The 12,796-nt window shown below is 60.8% G+C and overlaps 4 protein-coding genes across 4 annotated transcripts; 2 read left to right on the top strand and 2 right to left on the bottom strand.

Annotated features, from left to right (window-relative positions):
* Positions 1-2,078: 2,078 nt before the first annotated feature.
* Positions 2,079-2,660, top strand: BXZ73DRAFT_53544 (uncharacterized protein; the record flags this gene model as incomplete). The annotated part of the gene is made up of 1 exon (XM_048021018.1): positions 2,079-2,660. The coding sequence occupies one exon, from the start codon at positions 2,079-2,081 to the stop codon at positions 2,658-2,660; it is 582 nt and encodes a 193-aa protein (XP_047873465.1).
* Positions 2,661-4,726: 2,066 nt separating this feature from the next.
* BXZ73DRAFT_105647 (uncharacterized protein) lies at positions 4,727-7,271 on the top strand (the record flags this gene model as incomplete). Its single annotated transcript, XM_048016339.1, has 5 exons — positions 4,727-4,819; positions 5,287-5,565; positions 6,125-6,166; positions 6,221-6,256; positions 6,312-7,271. 5 exons carry the CDS (start codon positions 4,727-4,729, stop codon positions 7,269-7,271), a joined length of 1,410 nt encoding a protein of 469 aa, XP_047873464.1.
* A 424-nt stretch (positions 7,272-7,695) lies between these two features.
* On the bottom strand, positions 7,696-9,643 carry BXZ73DRAFT_53489 (uncharacterized protein; the record flags this gene model as incomplete). The annotated part of the gene is made up of 9 exons (XM_048021009.1): positions 7,696-7,964; positions 8,030-8,140; positions 8,199-8,295; positions 8,349-8,749; positions 8,845-8,934; positions 8,990-9,128; positions 9,243-9,332; positions 9,390-9,451; positions 9,517-9,643. The coding sequence occupies 9 exons, from the start codon at positions 9,641-9,643 to the stop codon at positions 7,696-7,698; spliced, it is 1,386 nt and encodes a 461-aa protein (XP_047873463.1).
* Positions 9,644-10,105: 462 nt separating this feature from the next.
* BXZ73DRAFT_53500 (uncharacterized protein) lies at positions 10,106-11,238 on the bottom strand (the record flags this gene model as incomplete). The annotated part of the gene is made up of 3 exons (XM_048021010.1): positions 10,106-10,396; positions 10,448-10,771; positions 10,825-11,238. 3 exons carry the CDS (start codon positions 11,236-11,238, stop codon positions 10,106-10,108), a joined length of 1,029 nt encoding a protein of 342 aa, XP_047873462.1.
* Positions 11,239-12,796: the final 1,558 nt, after the last annotated feature.

Here is a 12,796-nt window from a genome sequence, read left to right as displayed (position 1 = left end):
CATTGTGGGCGCCATGTTGCCGCTTCCACTGGCGCCCATCTGTTGTCTTTCCCCTCGCCACGGCCACTCCTTCCAGGTGTTGTTGTTCATCTGCTAAGGCCGCACCTCAAGATGCCTGAATCTGGGTGCAGGGAATTTGGCTCTCGTCGGGCTCTAAGAACACCACCGAAACTACGAATAGGGTCGTACCAGTACAAAAGACGCCACCGCTCTCCACCATCATTATCATCATCATCCCCGTTTCGTCTCCTCGTCTCCTACCTGAGCGATTAATCTCGCACTAATGGATTCTCACCCGTTTGGCATGCCTAACTATGGGCCTCATTACGACTACAACCGTTATCCCGGCGCTCCTCGCGATGTCCACCTCAATCCTGTTGAACGCATGTTCATCATAGATCCTGTCCGGGACCACCCACAAGGGTACGTTTATCCACGGACTACTTTCTACTTCTGCTTACGCAGCGCAACACAGTCCTGCTGGGGTTTATACTCGCCGCACGCATGGCTACGCTGCTGCTGGTCCCGTTCCTGGGCCCTCGCGGCGCGTCCCAGGAACCTGGCAGCCCGGCTCTGGACCTTCACCGCCGGCCTGGAACATCGAAATAGAACCCTCGACGAGGGTCTCGCCTGTCACGCACGACAACTCTCCCGCTGCGGAAAAGTTAGTTTGTCCCGCGCTGTTGGGAGGAAGTAGCACTCATTGACCATATGTGCAGTTCCGACGATGAGTCAAACAGGCGAGAAACCGCGCATGCTCGACGCCGCCGCAACCGGCGACACCATCCGACCCCTGCATCTGCAAGCCGCCCTTTACCCCGCCAGCCGACCCCTGCACCCCACGGTCATCCACCTAGAGCATCACAACGAGCCGGTTCGCCTCCGGTGCAGTACCAGGATAGGACACCGCCCACCCCACCCCTTTCGCCCCCCGGGTCCTCGACGTCCGAATCCGGCTCCAGCTCAACAGGCCCTCGAGAGTCGAGCAGTGATGGTCCTCGAACGCCTTCCCCGGATCTCACCTATACGCGGTGCAAGGGATGTAATGCGCTAGTGCGACACTACCCTTTTTGCCCTGAACTCTCAACGCCGCATCGGCACACCAATGCCTCGCGCCATTCGCGTCACTCTTGTGGTGTGAGTGTCTCAGTCGGATTGGGGGAGTTATGATGCTGATTGTTTCCCGCAGCTCAAGGGTCTCGTGTAGAAGTCATACACATACATATGCCCAATTTGTCGTTGCCCCCAAGTGATATGAGGTATGCGATATGCGCCGTCATGAAACCACAATTTAATTCATCTTGCGTACAGCGACGCAGGTCTCGCCGCCACGAGAAGAGTTCGCGAGGCGAGGCGAGGCAGCATGGGCCCGCTGTAGCTGCAAACGCCACTGTCCCACAACCCGGTGGAAGAGACGTACGTTCTCGATCCCCAGTCCGCTATCATCTCCATCTAACATTCAGTGTACAGGACGAGCGCCCCGTCGTTCCCCACTCCCTCCTTCGGCTGCTGCCACGGCGAGGGAGCCGGGTATGACAGCGCCAGTATTTTCAATCCCTGTTATCCCAGAGCCGGCAAACGCCCGCAACGATACCAGGCAGCCGTCTGGTCCACCTCCGGAGCCCCCCTTTCCCCCTCATCAGGGATGGCAAGGACAGCCGCAACCGACGACACTACCCCCTGCGCCTTGGCCACTACCTCAGACGTTTCCGCCCAGCACTCCTCACGCACTCTTTCCGAGCTGGGGCTCGTCACCTCAAGTACCCAGCTGGGACGTTGGGCCAGTGTACGTGAGCTGGTTAGACGTGGTCGTGGCCACGCGTTTCTTGGGGGGTCGACTATTCCCGCGATGTGGTCTCCCATGCCCTGACGAGGATTGGGCACCCACGCCGTGGCATCCTACCGCGGGACATTTTCCGCTGACCATGATTCACCATGGCGTAACGTATATGGTGTTACTCGAGTCTTGGGTTACGAAGGACAACCGCCTCGTGCCCTCCCCGAGCGATCGCAACGGATGGTTTCCAGTCCTCCATATTCCCGTGTCACCGTGGTCAAGCCAAGGCCCAGCACTCCACATGTTTCTCACTCCCAACGAAGCCAACGGTAACCTACCTTGGCTCCAGTGGGACATCCGCCTACCCTCTCGCCTCGCTCAACGGAGGAATCATTACGCGCAGACCAAGCGGCTTTGCTCGAAGTACCGGAAACAGCCCGCGACGGTCCCCGGGCTGTCGTGGGTCAAGATCTCGTACAACGCGACGATCGTGAGCGCCTTCAGCAACCGCTGGGGCGACATCCTGGTCGAGAAGCCCGCGTCCGCGGAGGCGGTGACCATGGGCGATGTCCTCGACGCCATCTACGACTTCTTCCATCAACAAGTCAGGCACGAAGAGATGTTGGACTTCAGGTCCTCTGTGCCAGAAGCTTGGGCAGCTGCTGAGAAAGCTTTCTATCAGCGCTGCGACCAAAGCCCTGGTATCACACAGGTGGAGGTCAGCGGAGGCATGCGTCGCGTCGACTGCCTGGGTGAGAGGCACACCTTTTGGGGAATGTGGGTCATGCACACCTGCGAGCGCAACGTCGTAACCCCCTGGCTCAACCTTGGCCTCATGCCGGACCTACCTCCGGGACAATTTACGAGCATGGGATGGGAATAGCAACATTCCACCTGGTGGAGGAATGCCCGCATCATCTTCCCAGTTGTCACCTCCTGCAACTTCTGCGTTCGTGTTCACGACATTCATGATCCATCCGAGCAGTACTTTGCACTGTTCATCCTAATCTCATGGAGATACTCACCTACCTGCCTACTAGTGTTAGCCTGTAGATGATCTTTGCGTAATGATAGGCGCCATGTTATAATTTTGCTTACGTACCCACTTTTCTCCTGGCGACCGCTGGCGCTCATTTGTTCTTGAACCCGAACTTCTACGTCTTGTGTCTCGCTAAGACCTCCGCTGATTGGTGTTATTGTTCTCTCTTCTGGAGTCCTTTGTTTTTTTCGTGCTAGTGATCTTCTCGAAGCTCACCGCGAGGCCTCGATCACCGTACAAAATGTTTGCCCTGCCACCAGCCACCAGTGTCCGAGCCCATTGCCCAGCTACAGCATGGGGCTCCCACATGGCGACACAGCTCACAAAAACAAACCTGATACTCAACGCCAAGATCCAGATCACCTTCATTTCGGGTACGTTGTCACGTACCTATCTTCTCATCGTGCATATCAAGCGCATCATGTCACATGCTCACTCTGGCTGCATACACGACAGAACCCGAGGCCGCGCTCCCAGAAGGCGGAACGCCAAACAGACAGCGTTTGCGGCCCTAGAGCGGGACGATGCCCTCTCCTCCGAGTCCGATTCCGGGCCGCGTCCGAGGCAACCTTCCCAACACGCGGCCGAGCATCCGACACGCGTTCCCCATGCATCACACCATCCGATCCCCGTGGGGGCACGCACGTATCATCGCGATCCGACCAGGTGCCTCTCCTCCGTCTCTCCTCTCTCGCGTCTGCTCACCATTCCTCCGCTGTCTGCTCTGGTCCGACGTCACACAGTCGACAGGACGGGTCAGACATGTGGGCAGCACCCCCCAGGGAAGCCGTCGAGCGACGTGTGGGTATGTTGTCACTCTCCGCCTTCTCATCAGACGTTGTTTTACACAAACGTTTCTCCAGAACTTCGTCGCAGCGACTCGCCCGACGACGACGACGACGACGACGACGATGGGTACAAGTGTCTCGGTGGCCCGCCTGATCAGTGAGTAGTCAACATCGCACACACAATAGGCTGAGCCAATCAATCTCGCACCCAGTTATTCCCCGCCTGTGCGCTCCAAGAGCATGTTGCGCTCTGTGTCTGAAGGGTTGGGGCGCGCGCTTTTCTGTCGTACCCGCCGCCGGTTCATGTCCAGCGAAGAGGAGAAAGTCTTGAAGGGCATACAGTCTCCTCCCCGGGTGGTGCCCGATCCATACATCCTTTCGCCGCCCATCAGCGTCCGCCTCCCCCACGGCAATCCTCTACCAAAGCCTCCTCTCAGAAAGAAACCGCCTCCCTCTGCCCCTACCAACCCTCTGCCTCCCTCAGCGGCACCACCGGAGCCGCCTCGTGCAGGGCACGAACCTACGGCGCCTCCGCCTGAGGCGAGGCCGAGGAGACGCCCTCCGCCCCGCCCTCTCCGCGCAGTCAATCAGTAGGTGGCCTGCATCTCTCTCCCCAGGCGTAACACTCATTCATCACAGGTTCAGACCCCCTAGCGACTCTGTAGGATCTCCGGGGATAGAACCTCCACCCCCTTACAAGCTGCGCTCCTCAGTGTTGTCCGGCCTTCCACCTGAAAAAAATTTGATTCCCCCAGAGAAGCCACTGGTACTGAGCAAGGAACTCAAACGTCCCCCTTCGCCGTCCCGGCCCCCGCCACCTCGTCGCCCCCCGTCTCCCCGCCCTCGCGTTCCTTCGCACGTTCCGCCACCCTCGCGCGCGCCAGCTACTGCACCCCATCCGCCCGCGCCCGCGCCCACATCTGCACCTGTGCCTCACCCCGTGCCCCCACCAACACCCCCTCCGTCGCACACTGGCGCGCCGTCCCCTCAGCCGGACACCGGGCCGTCGCGCCGCGCTCGCCACCGAGACGCCCCGCAGCCTCCGACCGCGACGACACCCGGCGAAGAGCTCGCGTGCGGGATCTGCGGCTCGTGCGAGATAGCCGTGTATCACAAGCCGCAATGCCCCGTAACGAGAGATCTCGTCGCGCAGAACCCGGCGCAGGCTTCGGCGCAGCCGTCCAGTTCCAAGTGGCGGGCAACGCGCTGCCCATGGTGCGTCGTCGACTCGGTGCACAGGCCCGAATGCCAGATCGCGGCGGGATACATTCGGAACCGCAGTGAGCGTACGTGTGGGCCGCTCTTCCCGTTTCGTTGTGGACCGATGCTGACCATCGTCGCGCCTACAGTCCACAGTACGCGCCGAGAGCCCGTGAGCGCAACGCCTGAGATGCGGTCCCGCACGGATCCGTCGGCGCGAAGCGTGGCGAGTGTTCCCCGTCTCGATTCGTATTTCCTGTCTCATGAGTAATATGCCGTTTAGAGCCGTCGTGAGGACACACCGCCGCCACCCGAGGACCAGAGAAACCGTGTTAAGCGCCCATTCAACCTGAAGGTAAGACGGCGCTCCCTCGCCACTCTCTTGTTTTTCGTCTGCCATGTTTCCTATCTGCATCCTACTGTTCTTTGGCGACGAGAATCCGTGTAACGACCCTTCAGTCCACTCACCACGTACTCGACAGGTCTCGGTTGTTTACGACGGAGCCCCAACACGTCTCGCCGAGGTTCGGGTAACGAAGGGGGCCGCCCCTCAAGCACTTTCGACTAGCTCTCGAGATCTCAGCGCTAAGACGCAAGAGCCGGCTCCTTCGCCCCCTCGTGCGCCTCAGGCATCCGCCATCGAGGCACCCAAGGCCGCCGCCACCGAGACTTCAAGGTCGAGAAACGGCCCGCAGGACCGGATCAGAGGCGCGACCCACCACGATCACACGAACTGGACAAACCGTCTGCTCTACGGACAGGTGCGCCACGGGCATGGCTATAGATGCAGCCGATGGCACGCGGGAGGACTGACACGCACCACCGCAGGGAGAGCTGTCCTCTGCCAGCTCGTTCACCAGGTCAGCCACCACGTTCTCGAGGAACAGCGGGCCGACGGCGCCACCTCCTCCGCCTATACAACGTGACAGGAGCCGAGGAGAAAGGCGGGAGAGGAGAGAAGCGCGTCGCGAGGAGGAGACGCGTCGGCGCGAGGAAGAGAGGTCGCGTCGCGAGGAAGAAAGGTCGCGTCGCGAGGAAGAAGAGGCGCCCCTTCGCGAGGAAGAGTTTCACCGGGCAGAGGAAGACCGGGCGCGGGAAAGACGTCGCATCCGGCGGGAAGAAAAGGAACGTCGTGCCGTGGAGGAAGCGGCGGCACAGCGGGATGCCGAGGCAAAGCGTGAAGAACAGCGGCGCCAACGAGAAGAGCAACGACGGGAGGAAGAGCGACGGGAGGAAGAGGAGCGCGAGCGAGAGAAAGAACGCCGTCGACGAGCGAAACCACCTTCCCAGACTGAAGAAGAAAAACGACGCGCTGAACAGGAAGAGGAGGAGCGGCAGATGCAGCGGCGACGGAATCTCCGAGTAAGATGACCTCTTAGTCACAATATGCATCAGGTCCTGACATTCGCATCGCAGATGCATCTGGAGCTGAATCCGAAATATGGTCTGCAGGTGAGTGTCTACGCTGCATGATCGTCCACGCACAAGTCTTATCATTCTGTGCAAGGATCACCGCAGCCCGTTTTACACGCCGACTAGGGGCAACCTCCGAGACGATGACCCGGTCATCGATGTCCCAGTCATCCCTCCGGCCCACATTCCTGAACCAATTTCTCGCAACACCAGCGCCCAACATGGCGTCTACACACCCGCGTATGCCCCCGTGCCACCGTCCTGGCCGACGGCAAACCTCCACCCACAAGCTCCAGCGCACATGTACCCCGGGCTGGCTGCCATTTCGGCACCGCTCTATGTCGTCCAGGGGCAAGCACCCGTGGCTTTCCCAATGCCCGTACACTACCCAGCCCAGCAACCGGCACCGGTGGCACCCGGATTCCCCCTCCAAATGTACCCCCAGATCTCCGGGGGCGCGGGCCACACCCCGTGGACGCGCGCCCCCTCCGCACCACCCTCGCCGCCGCCGTCCCGGCGCGGGGCCAGGTACGTGCTCCACCGCTACCTCCTCCCGGCGGACCCGGCCTCGTGGGACTACGCCTCCCGGACGCTCTGGGACATCCGCTTCCCGCCGGAGCCGGCGCACGGCATGCACTTCTTCGCTCAGGAGCACTTCCACGAGCCCGCGACGACGCCCGCCGTGCCGCGCGTGCGCGTCGAGCTCCCGATGCTCCACGCGTACTGGCGGACGGGCGCGGCCGCGTGGCCGCCGTGCGTCGTGACCGGCACCGGCGCGGGCGGCGCGGTCCTGCTCAAGGACGTCTTCGAGCAGCTCTACCGGTACCTGAACGTGCGCCTCACCGAGGCCGAGCGGTACGACGGCGTCGAGCGCCGGCTCGTGCAGCGCGGGGAGGTGACGATGCGGATGCGCCGCCGCGCGGGCTCGGGGCACTCTTGGGAGGAGATGCGCCGCGTCGACTGCGTCCCGGAGCCGCACACGTTCAACAGCCTGCTGCAGATCTCGGACCCGTCGGACGAGTGCGTGCTGCAGCTGTCCTTGTGCCAGCTGTAGTAGCCGGTGGGGCTTGGTGCGGGGGGCCGCGCCTCGATCGCACGAATGCCTGTGCGGCGCTGACTTTGGGGTGTTGTGTGTGCACTCCCATCGTCAGCGGAGCGCCGCGCACTTTTTCGCTGCGGTCACCGCGGTGCCGTCTTCGATCCTCACGATCCTTATGTTTTCGCGTTGCGATGTAACACGCCTGTATCACGACTTTTCACGAGCTGGTCTACAATGTACTAATCACGGCCTAAATGACAAGACATGTTGCACAAGCCCAGTGTGCTCGACGCGCGTCGGGAACCATACAATACATTAGAAAGCTAACAGTGGTCATACATGGACACAGCCTCGAGAGCTCACAAAGCAATTCAGCATAACACGACGGTATAGTACATACTGTAGATACGTCCACCATCCATCCTGTTCCATCCTCATGTCACTCCGTTACCCGCTCCGCCCACTTGAGCACAGCGGGGACGCCCGCGGCGTCGAAGCTGCCGACGCGCCGCTGGTGGCGCGCACCGGCGGTGCGCCCGCTCGAGCTCGACCGCGAGTTCGACCGCCGCGGGGACGGGCCTGGAGAACCGCCTCCAGGCCCCGCGAACGGGGACTCTCCGGACGAGGTCGAGGACGCGCGACGGTGGCGCTGCATGCGCGTCGGGTCGACGTCGGGGATGTTCGCGGTGAGCGCGAACAAGGAGAGCACTGCGCGGAGGTCGGAGGGTCAGGAACAGGGGCGTGAGACGGGAGATGACAGCAGAAGGACGCACCGTCGACGACAGACACTATGCCGCAGAGGTTGTTGGGCGTGGGCGCGGTGAAGTTGGAGGTGCTCGAAGGGGGCGAGTCGGAGTCGGTGACGAAGACGCGGTGGGCATTCGCTGTGCGGGGAGGGACGTGAACACACGGGTGACATATATGCGTGTGCAGACTACTCACTGGCAAGGAGCTTCTGCATGGTATAGAAGAGCGTGTTGTTCGGCGTAACGCTGTATACCGGGAACTTGTCCGCACCGTCTGTCGATCCGTCCGGTTCCTATATGCGCCTCGTCAGCACTATGTGCGCATTTCCGCGAAGAAAAGGCTCACCTTGATCTTGGCCACCAATTCCCGCAGCGCCGTCCCAAGGATGGCATTACTCTGCGCCGGCACGATGACCCTCCCGATGTCAGTCACACTCACCGCGCTGAGCAGCCCGCCGCTCTCCTCATCGACGACCGCGATGCTGCCCACGCCCTCGTCACACATGAGCCGCATAGCCGACAACACGCTGTCTCTGGCATTGGCCGCGATGACGGCCGCATATAGGTGCAGTGAGGGGAGCGCGAGGGACGTGAGCGGCACCGAGAGGAAGCGCAGGAGAGAAGGGGTGCGCTCGGCGTGCAAGGTGAGCCAGGCGAGGAGGGCGCGGTCGGAGACGAGGCCGAGGTATGCGGAGGTGGAGTAAGGTTGGGAGCTGGATGGCGATGCGGGTGCCGCTTGGATTATGGCTGAGCAGTGGGGATGTTTGCAGAGGGCGGGCACGGGAGAAGCGAAAGGTGCCGGTGAACTCCGGCACAGTGCGGCAGAGCAGATCGAGACGCACCTCTATGAGCGCCCCGTGCGAAGACGGCCAGTAGATCCACCAAGTTCGCATCGGAAGGCAGTACTTCCAGTGGATTCTTCTCAGACAAGTCTTCGAGACATGCCAGTGTTAGAACCGGGTTAGAATTGCGGTAAATGAAACGCACTTGACACAAGATAGGCGGGTACCTTCCCGGTGCCTGCAGCATCTAGGATCTCCTGCACTCGCGGCTTCTCGCGTAACGCCTCGACGGATATCTTGTGTCGGGTCGCAGCAAGGGTGAGGAACGCGTTGACGTCCGCAAACTATATGCGTCCCATCGCGGTGGTATATGCATAAGATGGGCATACGCGTCAGCGCATGGATAGGGTACGGCGGGAAGGACTCGGGGAGAGCATGAGCAGGGGGAGGAGACGCACGTCGAAGAGGCCGTAGAAGGGAGAGGCCTTTGGCGAACGGTTGGGTGGTATCTTGACGGCAAGACATCCCAGATCCTTGGAGAGCAGCAGCTACGCACGGAATATCGTTGGCAGTGTGGGGGTGATGAGCTGAAGAGAACAGCGCACCTCGCACGCATCTTCCACGCTGGTGTCTGCATCGACAGTCACGACGGGCGAGTCGATAATGTCTGCAAGCAGCACCACAGCAATCCCCTAAGCACAAAGACGTGGTTATGAAGCGAGATATGCGCACCTTTGGCCAACACGGCTTTCCACTCCGCGAGCCAGGCCTCGGAGTCGGCGTTCGGCGCTGTGGCGAACACGAGCGGAGAGTCGCTCCGCGTGCTGGAGACGGAGACTCTTCTTCGGGGAAGGGACATTGGGGGTCGAGTGCAGATCGCGGTGTCCGAGAGGGCGTGAGAGGAGGGCGTCGGAGGCTGGGGGAGAGGCGTCCGCGGCAGCGGGTTACATGCGAGCACGGACGCGGGCGACGCGCGAGGCCGCGCTCAGAACGGTGGCGACGATCCTGCCCACAACGTAAACGAACCGGCAAGATAAGATAAGATCGAGCCAACTATGAGGTCATCATCGCGTACCAACTAGCTCAATTAACATGCCCGCTCCACCGGGCCCGCGTACACGTCCTCAACGACAAAACAGCGCAAGGCCAGGCAGACGCGAGGCTCGGGGGCCGACAATACATGGACTACTTATACATAAGCTCTACGCTACCATCCGACTGTCTATAATTTTGAGGGAACCGTGACAAAGAAGCGACGTGGGATCAAGTCATAGGGGGATCGTAATCTAGCCTGGATGCCAAGGGGAGACGGAGGACGCGTCTACGCGTGCCCGTTGCCGTTCGCTGCCTGCGCTGCGCCGTTCGACACCTCCTTCTTCTCCTCCGAAACACGCGCCTTCAACGCACCAAGGATCTCCTGAACGCGCGTCGTGGCCGTGTCTAGAATGGGCTGCACCCGGTCCTGCACCGTCTCGCGGACCTTGTTCGCCTTCTCGGGGAGAGGGTCGGGTGACGTCAGGATCCCGGAGAGCTCGTTGATTGTCGACGAGAGGCTGGCCGAGACGTCCTGGAACGCGCTCTGTAGAGTTCCGGGAAGCGCCGACGTGGAAGCCTAAATGTATGGGTGAGAACGCATCGCGGCCGCGGCACGGGTCATGCTCACCTGAACCTTGTGCAACTCCTGGAGCATGTTGTCGCTGAGCGTCTGTACCCGGTTTTGTGCCGCGACGTAGCTCGACGACGCGACGTCAGTCAGGGACTGAGCGGTGGCCTGCGCGCGCTGGAGGATGACGCTCTGGGCGCGGATCTGGTTGATCTGCTCCGTCGAGTACGTCAAGAGCTGGTCGCTGAACTCCTTCGAGAGGTGGTAGGCGCGCTGGTACTGGTACTTGGTCTCCGGAGCCGTCTCGGCAGGCTTATCAACCGTGCCGTTCGGTTGCAGTTGCTTCACGGCAACGGCGAAGTAGTCCACAATAGGCGCGAAGCGCTGTATGCGTTGAAGTTAGCGATATAAATGTGCACGCTGAAGCGGGTGCGTACCTGGTCGATGCCCTGCGCGAGGTTCATCGCGGGCGTGCGGACACGCTCATCGATGGTCTTCGTTGCGACGTCCTTGGCGTGGTCGCTGTTCGCCTTGAGATCTTTGATGACCTCCTCGGTGGTGGCGTGGAAGGGGTAGGGGATGCGGGCCTCGACGACATCAAGCCCCTTATTGGCAAACCCGTCGGCGCGGGTGAGGATGGGGGAAAGGCGCTTTTGAAGGGGCTCGGTGTAGGTGAGGACGTTCTTCGAGATGGTCGTGACGGCCGCGTAAGGGGAGCGGGTGTACGGGCTGTTGGTGAGGGTGGAATTGATGGTGTTGAGAGAGTCGGCGACGAGGGGGATGGAGCCGACGCGGGTGAAAATGGTGAGCTCAGGGGTCTGAGCGGGGGCCTCCTGGGTTTGCGTGGCCATTTCTGTAGAACGCGACGAGGTGGGGGTCGAGCGAGAGGAAGGTTCGAAAGCGTGATAAGCTGAAGGCGTCCAGGAGCGCATATATGAAGGTGGGCGTTGACATGTGATTGTCCAAAATCGAGCTTCGTATCACTCCCACGTGGCCGAGAGCGCGCTCGATCTGTCGCGGTGCTGCCCCCCGCCCTGGCGCGCCTCGCGCCTTGCCTTCCTCCGCTCTCCGACCCGAGATCCCGATGGTTTTGCTGCAGGGTAAACATTCCCTCCTCCTGCGCTTTTCACGAGTTCCCACCGCCCGCATAATCACAGGCCTCGCCGACACCTTCAAGTTGATACCGTCGTTTTCCCGGGCGTCGAGGCCCAAGGCCAATGCGTCCAGAGCCCGCGCAATCAGTGCGTCCACGCGTCTCTTTCCATGCCCTGCGAGCTTAATCCTTGGCGGTCCGCATATAGGTGCCTGTTGGGCCGTCTGCGAAGGACCAGACCTCATGCGACTTCTCATCGAACGTTCCCCGGGCCAGGTGGCGTATGCACAATATTCAAGACCAAAGGGCCGCACGCTCTAGGTCAATGTATCCAAGCCAGCCCCAGAAGGATCCAGTCAGCTGGGAGCACGCTGGGATAGCTAGACGTTGGATCGGGTTAGACTATGAGTTTAGAGCGGTCCGAAGGTACGTTCTTCTCTGTCGATCGTTCCTTGGAGCAGAGCTTTTCCCCGTTACTTCCTGCTCTTCGTCCCTGCAGGCTGCAAAAACCTTCTCACGACCCTGCGGAGCAGCATATACTCACCTCGTGGTGAGCCTGCTCTCACGGGAAGGGCCCGTACGGCAATGTTCCTACTGGCTCTTCGTGTCAATCCTCCCAGGCATTCAGTCCTCTGCAGCGCTGGTTTTCACGGTGGACTGATTGCTCCCTCCCTAGATTCCGAGGCTCGCTGGTATCAAGTTTTTGACCAGTGCCCCCATCGTCTTGTCGCACCATCGGCTTTCGCATCTTAGCGAAGGGGAGACCGAGTCAAACAAAGCCAGGTGCAAAGCGAGCGCAAGGGTCGTAGTTCTCCAGTCCAGAGGATCCTTTATCACGTTGCTGCGAAGGTGCGCAGTTAGCAATCGAGCCTAGGCTCCCTCGATGGCGTTCATTGGCTGACGCAAGCGTCTCCCGCAGAACGCGCGAACCTTCTGTGTGTCGCAGGTTGGCCGTCGGGGTCGTTGTCAAGTTTGGCCCTGCTGAAGACGCTACGAGCAAAGGTACGATTCCCATGGCAGATCAGAACCCGCAGAGGCCGTTGTGATCACTCCTAATACCCTGGACACGAATCAAATTAACACGCTCAGCGCTCGACGTTTCGGCCTTTCAAAGTCGTCAAGTCGAATCCCCACGGTCGCGGTCAAACAGCGCATCAACCGATGGTTCCTCTTCCGCGTCATTGCTGAGCAGTAATAGGGGGGTTTGGGAAGGGTAGCGGAGTCACGATGCGAGCGCAGGAGTATATATCCGCGGAGCGCGATCAGGGAGAGGGTGCGTGCGAGTGTCACTCGTTCATTCCGAGCTGACCTGAGTA

The sequence above is a fragment of the Epithele typhae genome (genome assembly GCF_022376455.1).
Source record: "Epithele typhae strain CBS 203.58 chromosome Unknown BXZ73scaffold_69, whole genome shotgun sequence".
NCBI classification, from domain to species: Eukaryota; Fungi; Basidiomycota; class Agaricomycetes; order Polyporales; family Epitheliaceae; genus Epithele; species Epithele typhae.
The sequence above is the reverse complement of the archived record's forward strand: the minus strand, read 5'-3'. Positions and strand labels throughout refer to the sequence as shown.